The sequence below is a fragment of the Bacillus rossius genome, chromosome 6, assembly GCF_032445375.1.
Source record: "Bacillus rossius redtenbacheri isolate Brsri chromosome 6, Brsri_v3, whole genome shotgun sequence".
Classification (NCBI taxonomy): domain Eukaryota; kingdom Metazoa; phylum Arthropoda; class Insecta; order Phasmatodea; family Bacillidae; genus Bacillus; species Bacillus rossius.
Window position 1 is genome coordinate 58,201,215 of NC_086334.1, and position 20,576 is coordinate 58,221,790.

Genomic DNA, 20,576 nt, shown 5'->3' on the forward strand with positions numbered 1-20,576 from the left:
CACCCGATATCATCAGCTTAGCGCACATGTCTCCAGCAAACCAGCTACGGTCAGAGCGACAGGAAGCGGCCGGCATGACCTTGCGTGACCCCGCCCGCCCGTCTCCATGTAAACAAACAGCTGTGCGCTTAGCCACGATGTGCGTGATGGCCTTATCACGGCCACGCGGTCTCATATTTCACAGTCGGCAAGTGCTGATACAGCTTAAAAATGTTATTTTAGTAAGTTTTATGTATATTTCCTTTATTTTTGTTGTGAATTTCCATAGTAAAAACAAGCGAAAAAATAATATATTTTAAATATGCTACAAAAATAAGATTTTTTTTAAATTGAACGAAAATTCGCTATAACATAAACTTTTGGCGCCGTTATAAATTTACGTTATAACGGACTTTTACTGTACTATTATGCAATTCCCTGGTTGCAGAACATTCATGGATCTAATGAAATTCTCTCTCTCTTACAAATGATTCCAGTTGAGTAAACTACACCAATGCACTATTCATAGAGCCAAGATTATATGGTTTTAATCGAAATCGCGAATTTTCACGCGAAATTCATCCCAAACCGCGAAAAATGCGAAATGTTTTTTAACCACAAATAAACACCTCAATATTGATTTAAATCGTTAACTACTGACTATTGGTTGATTGACAAAAATTCCGTCTGTTTGTAGAAGAAATGGTCGTCATCCAACTGCAGTGTGGTGGTTATTTAATGCGTTAATTATTCATCTTAAAAAATTACAAGATATCACAAAAATTGACGATTTCACGAACAAAAAACAGATCGTTATCGCAGTTAGGTTAGGGTTTTTAAACGCATCTAGCCACTAGAGATCACGCAATTATAACAACTGACGATCGTAAACAAGTTAACAAACACAACAACGTAAAAAATCTCAGCGCCTTGTTTGCTGTATCCTTTGAAAAATACACGTGAACAAAAACTGCATTCATTAAATAAATACCTATGAAAATAAAAGCGAACATTGATATTTAATGATCACTTGATATTTAATGAAATTTCACTGTAACGCAATTTTGTGTGCTTGTTGAATAAGCAGTTTACCGTGAAGCAACGCCGTGAAGCCTTCATTTTCATTTCACACTTCACAGGCGAGAGAGCCGAAATCGTAACATAATCGAAGTTTTCCGATCGCTAATGAAAAAGCACCATATTGCAAGGATTTATTTATTTTACGGTCATTAAATATTTTAAATAACTCTTACCTACCCAACCCTCCCGGAAAATAAATAAAAACATTTATTTCACTGACCTAACATAACCTAACCTTTTACTTCGGGTTGAGTATATGGTTCTCTCGCCTGTAAAAAGTAGGCTTCCCGCGGTTTATTTTTTCGCTACAACTTCAGTAAATACTAGTTTTTGGTACCTCCGGGCTTTGTTTACAAATGACGTGCATAAATGAAAGCTAAATTTCTTAATCATGCCGAAAAATAAAGCTACTGCGGCATCACGTGCTGACGAGTTTAAGAATGAGGGATTATATGTCAGTGACGGAAAAATACTTTTCTGTAAATATTGTAATTGCCGTTTGGAGCATGAACGTAAGGACACGGTAAACAAGCACATAATTAGCGACAAACATGTAAAAGCTAAACGATCCCCATGCACTTTGAAACGACAGCTTTCTATCCCAGAAGCAGGAGTGGCGCAAATATGCGCAAAAAAACAAAAGGAAGATTTTGTTCTCGAAACTGTTGAAGCCTTTGTAGCTGCAGGTATTCCTCTTGAGAAACTTGACTACAGCAAGCTGACTGCATGGATGCAGAAGCATGTAAGTGGTGCTGGTGATCTTCCAACAGCGGATTGGATGAGGAAAAAGTACATTCCTCTACTTAGAGAGAAAAAAGAAGTGGAAATCAAGCAGCAGCAGCTCTTGGGGCAAGATGTGGTCATACTCGCAGATGAAACCACTGACAAGAGTAATAATTGTGTTTTCAACATCTTGTTTAAAATTCTGAAACCAGGTGCTGAACAAGATGTTATCTTAGGGGCTTCTTGTGTCCTTGATGCAGCAAATGCTGTTTGTTGTTCTCGGGCAGTGATTGATGTATGCTCCAAATATGAAGTCAAGGAAGAAAACATAATTGCGTATGTTACAGATAGTGCCAGGTACATGACAAAATCTGCTGGCACCCTTGAAGGTGTATTTGGTGACCACATGTACCACATACAATGTTGGGCCCATAAAGTAAACATTGTTGGGCAGATCTGGCAAAACAACTTGGAAGAACTGAACCTCTTCGTTTGTAAGGTAAAGATGGCCTTTCTTAACACCAGAAAGAGGAGGCATGCATACCTTCAATTTCTTCTCCAGAAACATGGAGAAAACAAGGCTCTGGTCAAGTTATTCCCCATGCCAGTTGTTACACGTTGGAACACATGGTTTGAATCTGTATCATACCTCGCACTCCATCTGCACGACATTGTGGAATTCTTTGAGCAGCTTAGCGAAGATAACTCTGGTGTTAAATATATCAAGGGACTCCAGAAGGAAGAGTTACAATGTCTTGAGGCCACTCTTACATTTGTGGCTCATAACTGTAACACCTTTGTAGAGCTAATTAATTTTCTTGAAGGAACAAAGTATCCTACTGCTCATCAGTTGTGCACAAAATTGAGTAAACTTCAAACTACTCTTGATGTCTTGGCTAAGGGAATATTTCCTGAAAATGTTGAAGACATTTTGGCTGAAATGAAAACTGTCAACTCTGCAGCCCTTAAAGAGCAGTTCAAGAAACTGATTGATCTGGTGAACACTGATCCATCTCGTCAACTATTTCTGGGAATCAGCGCTCTAATGAATCCTCAAAATGTAGGAAACATTCGTGTGGAGGAAAAAGAATTCCAGAAACATATTGGGAACCTACCTTTCCTTTGCAAGGTGCAGAAGACCTCTGTAGCGACAGGTTACATAACACTCCAAAACCTGGTTTCCCAAGAGCAGAAGAAACCGCATGTGAACTACATAGACATGGTGGACATACTATGTAAAATGAAAGCGGATTATCCTGAATTTGCAGCTGCTGCTTTAAAGTTAATATGGATACCTGCAACGAATGTGGACTCAGAGAGATCTTTTTCTAAGTATTCTGTAGTTGTAAGTGACAGAAGAAGATCTCTAAAACCAGAGAATGCTGAACTACTGACAATGGTGGCTTTTTCCTGAGCTTAATTATATTGCATTTATAGAACAAAAGTTTAACTGTAGTTTCTATTTTAATTAATTTAGACTCTCTCCTGAACTCAGGAACAGTACTTACCTGCATAAGAATACTGAATATTTTAGTTGTTAATTTTTTATGTACTCTCAACATAGTATTGTTTAATGTGCATACTTTTAAGTCTCTAACCACGAATTATTGAAGCATTTGATCAAGGCAGTTCTGCTAGGTGTGTACATGTTATTACATGTGTTTTAATTTTTTATGACGATAAAGACGAAATCCACAATTCTTAATGACGAAAAGTCCTTTTTCATAACACCATAAAATCTTGGCTCTAACTATTCATAATCAGTCTTAAGTACACTATAAATCAGTCACTAGATAGACAACATGTAAAAAAAAAAGGACCTAAACAGCTTTATAGAAACAAATTGCTTAGATCCCTCTAAAACAATATAAAAAATTTACAAACAAAATATGTACACACAATTCAACATGACTTTGAACGACATAAAATTAGCTCATATATTGCAATACTGAAAAACATGTCATAAAAATACTCTGAAAAATTGGGTTTTGCAATGCCATGGCAGTGTCAGGAAGCCCTTGAATACGGCATTTCCACATGTGCATGCACACATGTATGATTGGTTGATTGCAAACACTCAAAGGAAAACAGAGCTCATAAGATTTTTTTTTGTTTAGAGGGGTAATAGTGGTCGAGTGGTCAATAACTCACCTCCCACCAAAAATAACTGGGTTCAAATCCCAGTAGGGTCAAACAAAAAATTTCCACAAGTAGGGAACATGGCAGACATCTCAGTGCAACAGTAGGTTTCTTCCCTCACCAATTCATAATTTCATTGCACTCACATATGCCTCCGATTACCTCCATTTTATAAGATGTCAAGTTCAATTACCTTCCATTCCTTTTCCCTTATTTCTGCCATCAACTTTCGCTCCATGTACCTAACATACATAGGTTTCATCATCTTTCCCACTTTTTCATTTATTATTTATTCTTTATCTTTTACATCATACCCAAGCGGTAATGTTCATCCCAACCAAAATCCCTGTTCTTTTGATATTGCTACATATTTTGTTTGCTACTCTTTCTACTAACATTTCTCTATTTGGGCTGCTCCTGATGATATTGTTTGGTCAAATCTCCCCAATGGTGTATTGTTATCAAATATTTGTGTTACTGTTGTAAAATTTACTTGTTGCCTCCTAAAATACGTTGTCACTTCTAGACTGACGTGCAATTTCTCTATAGACTGTTTAGCGTGCTTACAACTTAGGTCCTACCTGTGTGTACGGAAGAATGAAAGGGAGCTCGGAACACCCACATTGGAAACCAACTTATAAAACCCACCGCTTCACTGAAATACCCGTGATAAAAAGCCAGGTGTGCCCCTGAAGGGGTGGCTCACCAAGGGTGTACTGGACGTAGCTGGTGCTGCAGATGGGGCCCAGCTGCTTGGGGTCTCCGGCCAGGATGAGCTGGCCGCCGGGGCAGGACTGGTCGCCGGGCGGCTGCAGAATCCCCCCGATGGCCACCAGACACTCTGGCTCCTGGGCCTGGCAGCACTCGTCTATGAACACGTGCGTGAAGTGGTACGTCTTCTGGTACAGCTCCTCGTCCAGCGTGTTCCTGGGAGCCTGGGGCACCAGCCTGCGGCAGCAACCCACACACTAGACTCCCACTCGCAGCCAACAGCACTACGTACAGGAAATAGTATTTGGAAGCAAATGAATAGTGCAGTGAGCACATGTCAAGTAACATAAGCTCCGGTCCCATGTATTGATTTTGTACTACGAAAGAAATTCAGAAAATTAAAAGAAATTTTTTGGATGGGCTTAAGGCTAAATTTAAAGTGGAATTTTTAAGACCATTCATAAAAAAAAACTCAAAGGTATGTTATGGTACAGTGGAATAAATGAAGGAGCTAAATTATGTTATTTTAACGGCTACCAGCCTTTACAGTAGATATTCAACCAAACCACTTTTGGGGGCAATGCATTATACCAACAGCATGTGGAAAGCGGACATTGCTTGCAATACATTTTAATCGTGACGAACCTCTTGGAACACCAACTGTGGCGTCACACACTCGCGTATACTCAGAGGTAAATACCATCGGTCAATGCAGCAAGAGTGCGTGTTTCACACTGGTGAAATTTTGCACATCATTATAACTACATTTTTATTGAGACTACTTCATGTTGATATAACATTAATACCTCCAAATAACATCAGTCATCAGCTCTTTCAATTATTCCAATTCATCATGAATCATCTTGTATAATACACATATTTAACCTGACACTTGTTTAGCAACAATTAATGAGTAAATTATTACATATATTTATGTTTGGCTGGATTACTGACTGTTACAAAACTGTTACAAATATGTTTCGTGAAATGTCACGAGCTAACTCACCTGCCTGCAGAGATGAGAGTGCAGACAATAATGCGGTAAGAATACAACCAGTCCTTCGCGGGCATGAAGTACGCTTCACCATCCCAGTTGCTGTAGTCATGAATGTCCTGAGGCACACCTGACCTACACAAAGGTTACTAGGGTTCAGAACTGGGAAATTCTGGTCCAAAAAGTACTGGTAACCGGTACTTTTGAAATAGTAAAAGAACCAGGAATTTAAAATCAATTCCTGGTTCTTTTGGTACTTTCGGGTCTCGACTTACACAGCATAAAATTTTGTTTTAACTGCGCATTGAGGTTACTTTCGTTTACTTCTTTCCTTGGTCCAGTTGGTGTTCACACAGCTCTGTGTGTGTGTGGCTGTGGTTTTTGTGCCGATATTCCTTAAATAATGATGTTCTTTTTCTTTTAAGTTTGTTATGAAAAGAAGAAATGTTATTTTAAGTCTGAACCAGGCATACATAAACACACACACGTGGTTCACACAACAGAGAACTGAGCTGCTTGGAGTCGGATGCAGATAAGTTGGTAGTGTCCTCAATATAATGCTACTCATTTAAGAGAACAAGAAAAGTTATTTATTTATTTTTTACTGAATGAGTTAATACTTACAGGTAGTTTTAATGCTCAAATTTAAAGGAAAAAGCACTGCCAGTTCCTATCATTTTGGTGAGACAGTCAGAGAGATTCTGAAATAGATTCTCTTAGACATACATTCTTGTTTTGTTTGTAATAAACATGCTTCATCTCCAAAACTTCATAATACTTCTGCACGGTCGGCCAAGCATGAATTGGACTTCCTCACACGACACGACTGAGAAAGGTGGTGGGTGGCTGGGCAACATAGTACCAGGTCCTCCCTTGCTGCTTGAATTCTGCAAATCCTGTTTGTTTTTTATTTTAATAAAATTTTGAATTAAATTAGGAGTATAAAATATTATAGGAATAAAATTTTTAAACATCTAATGGTCTTATTTTGTTACACTTGACAGGAGTCCACAATAATCTGATGCAGAAATCAGTAAAATGCAACCAATAGAGTAGTGTAAAATATAAGAAAAAAATTGGCAATGTTTTTTTTTAAACAAGTAATTTTTTAGTTTCAAAAATGTTTTGTTAATCCAACTGATTATATATATAAAAATAGAGTGTTTTTAATAAGCTTTAATTATAATCACAGATTATTTGTTGCTTATAAAAAGCGTGTTAAAAATCATGTATGTATTATCCTTATGTTGCAGAAAACCAATCCTAATTCTTTACAAAATCCTTCTTAGCTTCACACATGTTCCTTTTTATAGTTTCAAATCAAATATCAAATTATTTCAAAAATTGAATATTTTTCAAATACTGCTGACCCCTACTTGCTGCTTTACAAGCATATCTCTGATTGGCCAACTTACAGTCCTTTTCATTCTAAATACATAGGTGCATTTAAGACTCTATGTTTGATGAAACATTTAATACTTGTACATTATCATAAAATTAAAATGTTTGAACTTCCTGGCAACTCATAACATAACACTTAATGTTCACAGAAAGACTACGATCACAAATAAAAAAAAAGAATAGTATTTATTAAATTACATAATAAAGAAATAACCACAAATACATAACATTCAGTTAGTTGTAAATTCAAGATATATGTTTGAAAAAATATAAATACATACATACATAAGATCACCAGACAAAAAATTAGTCACCCCAGGAGAAATCATTGCAAGCATCATTTAATATAGTGAAACTCTGTCTCTGGGCTTGATAACCGCCTGGATTCGTTTACGAAGTGAGTCGACAAGGTTGTGCAGGTATGTCGCACCCAGGTTAAGCCACTACCTGAGGATTTTATCGTGCAATTCCAGCAAATTGCGGGGATACTGTCGGCGTTTTACCCGCTGTTCCAAAATACCCCATAGATTTTCAATGGGGTTCAAGTCAGGTGATTTTGCAGGTCAATCCAGATGTAATAGGGTGGGGGAGTGTTCATTAAACCAGTCACATATGCATCCAGCCAGATTAACTTTGCTGTTGTCATCTTGAAAAATTGAGGTATCAATAGCATACTCATCATGCAGATGTTTACTGAAAGACAACACCTGATCATCCAGAAACATAGTGGCTCATGTTAGTAAACACCTCTGTGAACGGGCCCAATCCATGATACAAAAAAAATCCCCCAAAAGATCACAGACCCACCTCTGGCTTGAACCTGACCTTGCACACATCCTGGATGCTTCAATGCTTCGGTGCACTCAACGACGTGCGTCATTGGAATACAGGCCAAAACGTGTTTCGTCAGACCACATTACGTTTCGCCAGTCAGCTACTGTCCACATTTGATGATTTCTAGCCTATTAAAGACGCATAGATGTAAGTGACTGTGTGAACAATGACCTCTTGCGAGATAACCAACTCAAAATGTTCACTGCACGCAGTTCCTGTCACAATGTTCCCTCGCTAACAGGTTGGAATGGATTTTCATTCACTGACTGCAGCAATTCCTGTCGGGTTTGGAAGCGATTTTGATCACAAGCCGTGAAAGGCGTCTCCAATCCCTCTTAGTCAAGATCTTTTTCCGATCACAATTCCGACTTCGTGTTTCGTGGCCACGTGCAGGACGCCACTGTTCGTAAAAACGTTGTACAGCCCACTGCAGAACAGCAACAAATCCAGCAACTTCACGCACTGTATGGCCACGGGCACGGCTAAACATGATTACCCCTTCTTGTCACTCTGTCATAACTTTACATCTACCCATGTTGACATACACTGTCCGCTTGAAACATCAATGTCTCATTGATCACTACTTCCTTATACTCACGTAGACAGTGCACGTGCAGTTGAGCACATAGTTCACTGTGCCAGATCCATCTGTGCGTGCGCACTAGGGTGACTAATTTTTTTTTGCCTGGTGAGCATACATACATACATACATACATACAAAAACAATCACATAAGACACAAACTGTTTGTGAGTTTAAATTAATCTAGTCTACACAATTTACACCATTCACACACACATACTAATGGAATCATTACAAGTATACACACCATTCTCGTGATGATGAGTGTAGGCGAAGTAGCTCATTCTTCTTGCAACCATTTGAAATAAGCTTCTGTGTTAGGTAGTCACATGCAGCATTTGATGGAGCACACACCAAAATGTATGACTTCAGATGTTTTTTGACCTACATGGAAAAAGAAACAATTCAGGAACTACTACACCAGATACAAACATTTATCAAAGAGGATGTATGTTAGCATTGTACAGAAACTCTAACATAGTTTTAGATTGAAAGAAAAAAATCTCTCAAAAATAATGACTGGAAATATAACATTGTATATAAATATTAAAATTGAATGACCACATTACAGAATACCACAAAGCTCAGTTACAGACGCCAGGGTGTTAGTTAACAGGTGCCTCAGTATTTAATTTTTTATTTGACTCTCTCCATCTCTCTCAGGCATGTAATTTGTGAGAAATCTTAAGATATATTATAAAGATAATAGCAAACCATCATACCTGAAGACAAAATACTGGCACACAAACAACTCAAAGGAATGAAGCTACTGGTTTTCCTCAAATGATACTACATGACTTTTATTTAGATGTGGCTTTTGATTTTTTTTAAACATACTACACATGTGGAGATGCTGTCTTTTGCCAGTCATGTCTGTGAGTTCGGAGATTCCGTGGTTAACTCAAAGGATGTCTGCAATTGTGTAAATGTTCAAAATATGTGCTGCTGTTCAAATGAAATAAGTGCAGTTTTTTTTCGCACATTATACGTACGTAGAACATATAAAGCCAAAATAGGTACATACAAAATTGTGTGAAAGTGAGAACACAATATTTACCAATAGATAGAGCCACAATTATTATGCAGTTTGTTTTTGCTCCAGGAAAGACTTACTTAACTGTTACATCCTCAAGCACCTGGGCATTTCCATTTGAAATGAACCTTAGAACCAAAATGTGAAATTATTATTAGGAAAACAGTTTGTCAATAAATAGTTTAAAATCAAATTATATTTCACAAAATTGAAGAGTATTTGATGAAATACATTCATATATAATTTTTGCAAGCTCTTAAAGTTTGTGGTAATTGTTGATTGTAAAGAGTATTGTGTTATATTGTTGAAGCGTTAGGATCGCCGCTTCGTTCAAAAACCGCGCGTCTGCGCGGGCGTCGGCACGTCGTCCCCTCCTTCCTTCCCCCTCCTAGTGTGTGCTGGCTTGCTTCTCGCCTCCCCTCCTCCATTCGGCACATGCGCGCTGCGCGGCACATATGTTATAAAACCTGGAGATTTTGAATTAATCGGTCTTGTTTGTCTTCTATCTACTAGCTCGTCTGATCTCGTTTTAGTCTCTTTCGAGAGCTCGAGTAGTCAGTCAGTCAGTCAGTCAGTCAGTCAGTCAGTCAGTTAGACTTTAACTTTGTGCGACGTGCGCGACCTCGGGGGAAAGAAAATGTAAGTTGGAGTGAGGCGGTGGCCCTTGCCATAATGTAAACGTTTGTTAAATTTTGTGTATTTTGTCTAAATTCCCTTTCGATCGCCACCTGGAAAATTACGTTTGGTTTTCATGTAACTTAATTTAATTTAACTTCACTTTGTTGGCAACTGTTCTTTTTATTCATTTAAAGAAAATGTAACTTACTTTTGTAACGCACGTAATGCGCATAATGTAGTGGGTTTTCCCTCTATATTGACAATGTTGTAAATTAGCAGTTTCAATGTGTCTACCTTGTGACGCCCCTTTTTATGGCCCTTAATGTGACCGCGCATGTTTTGTACCACGTTGCGCCGGCGTAAACTCTCTCTGATTTTTGTGGCCTTGATAATGGCTCGTTCACTTTTGCTGTGTGTGTTAAGCACTTTAATAAACCATATTGGTTTATTTTGTTACGTAATTGATCACCTTGTTATTTATTTTTGTTTGGCTTTATTAAAACTTTATTAATGTTAAGTTCTGTTGTTGTGTACAAATACCCGTTCTCAATCCTTGCCATGCTATGGTGTCCCAACCCGTCCCAATGCGTATAGGCATTACATTGTGAGTATGCTAGCAACCCTGCTTTACACACCATGAGACATCCATCTTGTTTTGTTTGTGCTGCAATAGCAAGAGTGGACATTGCCTTCTGTACTTTCACAAAATTACATTTTACAGGTAAGTAATACTAATATGGTAAACATTATAAGATGATAATATGTTCTAGTCACACCCGTAACAGATATCTCAAAAAAGTTTATGTAGTAATTAGTATAATGGCACCAAAATAGTTATATGTTGTCAAAGTGAGGTTATGTGTGTTCTTTATTGACCAGATGTATAAAAATGCCTGTTAATTAAATTAATTTAGGAAAAAACTGTGTTACGGGTGTGACAGTAGATATGTTACGGGTGTGACAAGATAATTCAACGTACAGGCTGTGGTTCTAGGATGACTATAACAATATTTTATTTAGGTTAAACTTTCAAATTTAAGGACTAGTATATCACATTTATTTTGTTCCAGATGCTGAAATGCCTCTCACAGTGACGGATTGTGTTAGGAAATTCAGGGAAAAAACAAAATCAGAACCAAATAAAAGGAAAGAGTATCTCAAGAGAGAAAGGGAATGAGATAAGAAAAGGCGAGAAGCTAGAAAACGTGAGCTGCTTACAAACAATAAAAAGCTCAATGCAAAAAGAAAAAATGATAGAGAATGTCAAAGATCATGCAGGCAAAGGATAAAAGAACTTGATGACTGTAACAAAGGTACACATTACATCCCCTATTGGTTCATAAAAATGTCCTCAATCATTTGGGAAAGCTGTGGCAAAAGAAAATAAATTACTTCCTAACAGCCCAAGCAAAAAGCAAGCTGTTCTAAATAAAATTGTACTAGAAACATTTTACCCTCAAACATCTAAAAATATTTATAAAAGAGTGAAGAAAGGTTCCAGGAACATATCTCATGCCGACAAAACTGAAGTTGAGAATTTATATTGCCGGGATGATGTGAGTCGTCAGGCTCCTGGCATTAGAGATGTCAAGTCTGTGAAAGATAAAATAACTGGTACAAGACAACTGGTTCAAAAATGTTACATGGTTTTGACAGTGGGAGAAACTTATGAGGAATTCAAGAAACATAACCCTGACATAAAAATAAAGAAATCTAAGTTTCATTCACTTCGGCCGCAGTACATTTTGCCTGTATCTCAAATACCCCACAATGTTTGCGTTTGTAAACATCATGCAAATTTCAACTTTTTGACTGATCCTTTGGCAAATTTGATACCCAACTTTCCAAAAACTTCAAAAGATCTAAGTAATGCAAGTTGTGATGTAAACAATGAAAAGTGCATGACAGGAGTATGTGGTAGTTGCCCAGATCTTCAGTTACCACAAACGGTTAACCTGGAAGAGTCTGTTTCATGGAAACAATGGAAGGACATCAATGGTCACCTAAAAATAATTGAAAACATATCATCATTACGAGATGCATTTAAAGAGCTGAAAATGCTGATTCCGTCATTTAAACTTCACTGTTATGTTAGGAAAATCCAATCTGATTTTTTTGAAAGGAAAAAAAAGAGAGCTGGGTGAAAATGAAGCAGTTGTACAGATCGATTTTGCGGAAATTTATGCTTTGATTTGTCAGGATGAAATCCACAAGTGCCCACTGGAGCCACTCCCAGGTTACCTTATTCACGTGTTGTGTATGGCAAAAAAATTGTGTGCAATCATACGCAGTGGTAAGTGATGACTGATGACCTGTCTCATGACAAGTATTCTGTGTGGTGCTTTCTCAAAGAAATAATTTCAGAAGTAAAAGTTGCTAATCCTAACATTAGTTACATCTAGATAATTGTGCTGCACAGTTTAAAAATAAATTTACATTGTCAAACTTGTGCAAAATGGAAAAGGATTTTGGGGTTACAGGAGTGTGGATTTTTTTTGCTACCTCACACGGTAAGGGTACTGTTGGTATTGGTGGGTCAGTGAAGCGGTGTGTCTGGAGAACAGTGAGGGCAAGAGAGGCAATTGTAAATACAGCTGAGCAGTTTTACATTGTTTCACAAGGAAAACTAAAAGGTATAAAAATTCTCTTTGTATCACATGACCATGTGGACAAAAACAAAGCTATGTTGAGTAAAAGGTGGAATGGTGTCAAAAAAATACCTGGAATCCAAATGTGCCATTACTTTATGGGATACGATGATGATAACATTCTTGCAGGGAGAACAGCTGTATCAGAAATGTAAAAGGTAACCGTTTTCCCAAAATAAGTCCACACAAAACGTATACACTACAGTGATGTCTATAGTGATTCTGGCGACGACTTTGATAGCAACCAAAATCCTGGACCATCGACTGATATTTTAAATTATAGACTGCTCACGCTAGTAAACAATGGACCTGACATTTACGTTGTCGTTGAATTACATTCAACAAATAAAAAGTTGGTCTACAAATATGTAGCAGTGTGTCAAAGTGAAGTTTGTGAAACTGATGGGGATGTGAGAGTAATGTTTCTCAAAATGTACGGAAACAATAGGAAAGTGTTCAAAACAGACGAAAATGACATTGCTGATGTACCTTTTGAACAGATTGTGAAAATATTGCCCTCTCCAAAATTGCAGTTTCGAGGTGAAAGAGTTGTTTATGAATTTCCGGATTGTGTAGATGTTTATGAGAGGGGTTGAACATTATGTCACAAATAGTTAAGAAATGAAATGCATTAGTGTCAAAGGTTAGGAATTGTGTGCAATTATAGATATGTTTTAGTAAGTTTAATGTTGATGAGAATATATGCATACCCAGACATATTTGTTTTGCTGTTTTATACATTTATTAAGTGACATGTTTGCATGTGGTCACTCCCGTAACAGACCTCTGTCACACCCGTAACATTCAAAAGTGTTGTGAATATGAATAAATAAAAAATATTTTTTGTAACTAGCTAATGCTTAGTTAATTCCAATATATTTAGCCAATTGCAAAAGAGAATTGATAACTGAATGTACAATACTTTCACAGAATTTTATGTATATCTTCATGCTTGCTAAAGTGTTTGTCCAAAATGAGTCACACCCGTAACAGAGTCTTTTAAGGCAACGTTGCTTGATTATCATTTATGTTTTCTAACTCGAATGGAGGTATGTGTTCTTTGGGACAAAACTTTTCTGGCTAACTAAACATTTAAAACTGATTATTTATTACTTACAAGTTATTTTAATTTTTGTGTGTACAAGTGTCACACCCGTAACAATGGAATTGCCCACCTTTAAAGTGCTCGTTCACTGATACTGAGGTCAGAAGCAATACACCTTGCATGTTTATCTTAGTTTATTATTGGCTCAATGGCAACACTTGCATATCATGAGAACTGCACGTTAATCATAAAACTAAAACACTTGCAATGCGCTGAGGCGTGTTACATGACTCAGTTTCTCTCGTGCTTCTGTTTGAAGTTTTATTTAGTTTAATTTATCTGTCCATCTATATGTTTTACCTATTATAATTCTTTTGGTAAAATTAATTTACTTTAAAGCGGGACCTTTTCCTTTGTGTCTGAATGTATTGGTAAATTCGTGACACAGCTGTCGGCGTATCGAAACTATAGGCCTCGGTGTGTGTTTCGTTTCCATACCACTGCACGGCACCATCTGCTTTTGTGTGACTAAAACTGAGAACTAAGAACCGGGAACATATATTTAAGAACCGAGAAAAAAGTAGAACCGACACATCACTACTGTAAATTAGCATAAAGTTAACAAAGTGTATCAAAAACATAGAAATAAACAAAAAAACTGCAAACTTACTCTATGTCAAATGCATGATAAAAGGCCAAAGCATTGGCTGATTCACGTAATAAGACAAAGTAGTAACATTCTTACCTGCAAAATTGCTTCAACAACAGTTACAGTCTTGCCAGTACCCGGAGGTCCAAATATGATGTACGGTGCAGGTCGCGAAGTTCCCTTGAGAATGTTCTTCACTGCCGTACTCTGCTCAGAGTTATACATCACTTGGTTGTTGAAGAATCTGCAACCAAACAAGCATTGACATGCAATCAGCCACACAAAGTGGAATGCAAATTTTGTAAACCATGCATCTTTTAATGTTATTTTATAAATGGCAACTTCAATGAATGAATTAGAACTTGATGTTATACAGTAACCCATAAATTGTTAGTAGCTAAGCTGTAGCTCAGTTGAATATAATGGTGGACAGACCATCTTACAATATTTATTTCCAATTTACATTAATGAAGCTTAACATATTCTTTGAAGAGAATTTTTTTTAAAGAAATACAAAAAAACTCAACTTACTCAAGATTTTCCACATCAATTTTTCTAGGTCCAATCAACTCTGATGCTTCTGGAAACAAAACAGCCATAAAATTTTCTTTCTCAATCAACTCAGTGGCACGGTGCATCAAGAAAATTGGAAAACGATTAAATTCAAATCGGATGTCAAATTTCATGTCCTCGTTATTCTTGATCCGAGTAAACATTCTGCAAAAACAATAAGAATTGAACATAATGTTACTGCTAACAGAAAATTGAAGAGAGAAGAAAGAGAGAGAGAAAAAAAAAACTATTACCATAATTTTTTTTTACCATTTTGGTAAAAACAGTGTATCACTCTCTCAGTTTAACATCTTTACACTTTATGCTAATTACAAAATTTATTTATGGTCACACTTTACACAAATAGTCTATTGTCTAGCATAAAACACAAGTATAAAAAAAAGGAAACTACAGTTAAACACATTGCCTTAATGATTAAGACCACCATGAACCTCCTAAGATAATAAAATCAAAGGCCAAACCATAACTTGATTTTATTATTAATTACTAAACCTTTTATTCTGATGACAAAAACTACAATGGACTGCTTCAAGTTGACGACAATCAACAACTTATTATTTATAAATCTCAAATAAATGTGGCTTAAGTCAAGCATCTAAGTAAATCAATGTATGTGGGTCCTTTGCTGGAATTATGATTTCTAAACATAAATCTTCCAAAAAAGTTAAAAAGGAAGCATTACTTTCCAGACTGCTAAAATCAATTATAGATTACCTTACTTTTCAAAGATAGAGAAGATTAACGGTAACTCTTGAGATTTCACACTGCATGGTAATGCTCAGATGCTCAAGACACCAGGAACTCCCAAGATTACAGTGGGCCAAGAAACATTTGGCTAATAACTACGGACAAAATTGTATAGTTATACAGTAAGTCCTCGGTTTACGTCGGGGTTACGTTCCTGAAAACCGCGACGTAAATAGAAACGACGCAAAATGAGCCATGTTTCATGCCACCGGCCGACCACGGCCCAAGGTCGACCGGAAGCGCTGGCATACAGACGTGACAACGGGCAATTTTATCAGAAAATTACAACCGACAGCGTGGGAAACAAGTCCAACTAGTACTTCTCAGCTTTATAGAATGGTTATTTAACCAGCTGCTTTATTACCTTTATTGATTGAAATATAAAAACAGATATATAGTCATTTGGAAGACATCTTATGAAGAAAAAATCATAAATTGCAGTGAGCTGATACTGTAGGCCTACTACAAACGCATTTAATCACGATAAAGTTAACAACGGCACGTTTAAAACTCCGGCCAACTCAATGATATAGCGACTGAAGTGTAGAGCTGTAGCAAACCGTATGTATTCGTTACTGAGTAACGGGTGCGGCATCTAGTAACGAGTAACTAAACGTTACGCACGAATGCATTTCGTTACTCACATTTTTCGTATGTTTTACGCATGCGCGCGCTTATTCGTTACAAAGAACGATGTTTGTTTATTAAGAAAAGTATAATTTGGAAATTCGTCGTCCAAGTTTTTTACTGTTTATTAAAGGTATTGTGTGTGTAGACAAAGTTTGGGATTGGAACAGAAACAACGTAAGAAAGTATTTTTTACAAATTATAAATATGTATGTTTTTGTTTTTTATTATCACGTATTTTCACGTTTTTTGTTCTTATCTTAAAAGATATATTATAATAAAGCTGCTATAATGAGATTTTATTGTTTCTTGGTTAACAAAAGCTGTTAATTATCAAATACTTTTAATTGTTTATATACGATTTATTATTATTTACGCGACGTCATACTGTACGCGTACGAAATACGACTCGATTCGTTGCTGTTACATAACATAGCATGTTATGCGGTATCAGAAGTAACGATACGAAAGTAACTAGTACTAATTGTTATAGTAACGAATACATACGGGTACACTTTTTTTAGTTACTTTTACACCTCTACTGAAGTGCCAAAGAGTTGGACGAAAAGGGGTAGGAGAAAATGCTGTGTCGTTGCGGGAAGTAGATAACACTTCTACGTGCGAGATACGTGGGTGGCCGAGCGGGCAGGCTGGTAGTATTCATTGCATCACCGCGCGGAGAGCAGCGGAGAGCAGGAAGCGTCCCTCATGATGTATGATAAGAGAAGGCGGTGAACGTGTAGCTTACGCTACATAGCATAAATTAACTACCGAAGGAAACAAAGAATTATAAACGAATTATATACGGTGTTTTGGTTAAAATAAAGATTTACGGTCATTGTAAACGACGTTATTGTGAATCGGCGACAACTTAAATTGAAACATGAGTACTAAAAAATTTGCGACGTTAATCCGAAAAGACGTAAATCGGTACGACGTAAAGAGGACTTACTGTAGTTCAATTTAAATATGTGATTTCTGTGTTATTGTTTTTATTTTCAATAATTTTCTTTATTTATACAAAAAATAATGTATTATTAATGTTCGTAGGCTTTCACGGCCATTGTCTGAAGTAGCTTGGCTTCTGGGTTGTAGCCGTGTACTTGGCGAATAATTCACCGACGTTTCGGTCGACATTGCAGTCGCCATCATCAGGTAACAGTTACCTACTGACAATGGCTGTGAAAGCCTGCAAACATTATTCACTTTAAAGCTGAACAAATGGATCGCAGAAGGAAATACGATATTAAAAGGAAACTTTGAACTTCAGATAGTTACCTCAATAATGAAAATATAAACTTAAAGTTTTAAAACTTAAGTAAAATTCACATTAATTGCTGAAAAACTAACATAAAAAGAATGCATAATAAGGTTTCACTGTACTTACTCATCATCGATGCCAGCCAACCACACACACTCATCATGCACTTCTGCAACGTAAGCTTCATATTGCACTTTTGACACCAAGTCATCCTCAAAACACTCACGAATGAGGATTTTATCACCTTTCAAGACCGAGGGGCGTTTCTCCGCCAGTCCTGGTACCTATGGTGAAATTATAAACATCAGGATCAGTAAAGCCAATGATCATCTGAGAGTAGTCTTAGGCTGCGGCTATAAGAGCAGCAGAGTGTCCTATCGATGCTGCTTTATGTTAATGAGTGCATCGTTAAGAATGGAAAATCCTGGAGGGTGGTTAGAATTTTTAAAAAATAAAACAATCAGCTAAATAATATTCATAATTTTTCTCAAAATGTACCAAAATACTTTGTAACGTGATTATTTACGAAAAATAATTTTTTTCCTGGAAATGTTCTGCACACCAAAAAACTCTCAGAGCCAATACTCCAAAATTATTTAGGTTATGAGTTTAATGGATTGGGAAAGTCAAGTGATGTTTAGCAATGTGTGATTGTATGATAGGTGCAGTAGTATGCAAATTTCAAGTAATATGATAATTTCAAAATAACTTTAGTGTCTCTTTGAAAACAATAAATATTTTGGCCTAGAGGCATAGTCAGAAGGGAACGATATCAAGAAATATTACATGTAAAATTCCAAGGAATATAGGTACTATTTTATTCACTTTTGTGGTCGCAAATCCAAAACTACTTTATTGGAAATTCTTCATGAGAAAACCAAATTAATGGACATACACTATTACACATTACTTTCATGTGAGAGAGAGAAGAAAAAATAATAAGACAGCAATACTTACAGCTACAGAAGGAATTAAAGAAATAATTTTAGTTGTGTATAATCAAATTTATTTCCACAAATTAAAAATTGACATCTTACCTTAAGCTCCAACCTGTACTCATTGACCACTTTCATGGAAACGTTCGCCATGTTGTACTGTTGCAACTTCTTGGTAGCATCGTGCTCATCCATGTACATGAGCGTATGGAAGAAGCTGGTGTACTCATCTACTGTCAGTTGGTATCCAGCCATAAGGTACTCACTACAAATCACAACACATTCTACAACATTATTGTTTAAACCTGTTACTACAAAATATTTGCTGGAAAAAAATGTAATTAATGACTACAGAATCTAAACCAATCATACAAAAAAAAAATAGGATGCATTAAAAATTAACTTTAATGGTTAGCCTATATGATGAATAGGATAACCCTTAAATCAAACAAAAAATGATTTCATTAGCCATTTGGTAGGTTAAACTTGAGACAAATTATGTGTATTGTTTTCCTAGTAATTTTCTTGAGAGAAGTATGACGAAATCAATAAAAACTAAAAAACCTTGCAAGTAGAATAAACAGTTATGAAAAGTTTAGTTGACAAATGGCCCAAGACACGGCACAGGTGGCGCAAGAGACGGCTTAGGCTAGGACCACCTAGTACCAAAATTGGCCACCAGAGAGCACGGGGTGGGCGCTGCGAGTCCAGAGCCTCTCGAAGGAAATGGGCTGAAGAAGGTGGGGAAGGGGGGGGGGGAACAAGGTGCCAAGTAGAGAAGCCAAAGAGCAACCTCAGAGAGGAGAGAGAACAGGAGGGAGCTAGAGAACCATGATGTATGGGAGGGGTAGGAGGGGTGAAGAAAAAGGGAGGGGGGAAGAGAAAATGCTAGCATAGTGGGAAACCATCCGTTGTCAAATGTGCGTGCTCTCAGGCATGGGAACTGGTGTACAGCACCACAGGCAAGATAAGCCGGGCAGTCTCAAACTGCAGCCGCCCTATCGAGCAGTACATGACTAAGCGTGGAGCACCTGAGCCCGGCTACTTAGGCCTATAGAAGAAATTAAAATCAAAAAGCTGTAGTAAGAACTAAATAAAGACAGACACTGTGATGCAGGAAACTTTAGATTAAGAATTTTATTATCATAAAAAAGGTGCATAAAAGTTAAGTTATCCCACAACATGCAACTGTTGGCTGTAGCTTTTAATCACTTGCAGTAATAGCTGATTTTATCAAAAACTGTTTTAAGCCAAAGTTTTAGATACTACATATTTAGAAGGCTTAAAATAAAATTGTAACGGATTTGATACTGTACATGGTAAGAAAGTTATGAATTTTTATGTATTTCAACCCCTGTTTTTTCCTAATCTTTTGTATTAATCATTGACTTTATCAAAAATGTTTCAGAAAAAAATGTTTTGGTTAGTGTTTATGACTGCCAAACAATTAGTTGTGTACATACTAAGGCAGTTACGAGTTTATTTTGTATTTAAATCCATTTTTCCCAACACTTGGAGTTGTGGCTGGTTGTTTCAAAAATTTATTTAGACAAAAGTTTCTGTTATGAAATGACTCTTACATAGTATGGACATGGCCCTAAATATCACAGATACATAACAGTAAAACTAAACACTCGGGAGATTTTTGTTGTTTTTATACAAACACATTAGTAAAGATTAATTATCCTTGCGTTAGGGAATGACGCGGGCAGCGAAACACACAACGTGGAAACCTTTTACAAGGAAGTAAAAGCGTGATTCAAGGTTGGGATGGCACAAAGTTTGCTAGCGATAGCATAACAAGCCCAGTGGGACAACAAGTGTGTTTGCCACGTGCAGTAAGCAACCGTAACCTTCAGAATAGCTGAAGAGTACGAAACTAGCAGGTCAGTAGAGATGAGAGGGAGCAGGGATACTGATGTAGGAAGCGAGAGTAGGAGGCAAGGAAAGGGAGGAAGAAAACAGACAGCCAATCAACAACAAGCAGTCTTCGTATCA

The 20,576-nt window shown here is 36.9% G+C and overlaps 1 protein-coding gene across 1 annotated transcript in view; it reads right to left on the minus strand.

Annotated features, from left to right (window-relative positions):
• The window catches only part of LOC134533231 (putative helicase mov-10-B.2), a 98,299-nt gene that overhangs the window by 35,177 nt on the left and 42,546 nt on the right, over nucleotides 1–20,576 (minus strand). The window contains exons 9-15 of the mRNA XM_063370638.1: nucleotides 18,681–18,843; nucleotides 17,770–17,927; nucleotides 14,967–15,152; nucleotides 14,532–14,679; nucleotides 8,690–8,826; nucleotides 5,639–5,761; nucleotides 4,628–4,869 (exon numbers count right to left, since the gene is read on the minus strand). Coding sequence (XP_063226708.1) covers nucleotides 4,628–4,869; nucleotides 5,639–5,761; nucleotides 8,690–8,826; nucleotides 14,532–14,679; nucleotides 14,967–15,152; nucleotides 17,770–17,927; nucleotides 18,681–18,843 — 1,157 coding nt within the window. The remainder of the gene's footprint in view (nucleotides 1–4,627; nucleotides 4,870–5,638; nucleotides 5,762–8,689; nucleotides 8,827–14,531; nucleotides 14,680–14,966; nucleotides 15,153–17,769; nucleotides 17,928–18,680; nucleotides 18,844–20,576) is intronic.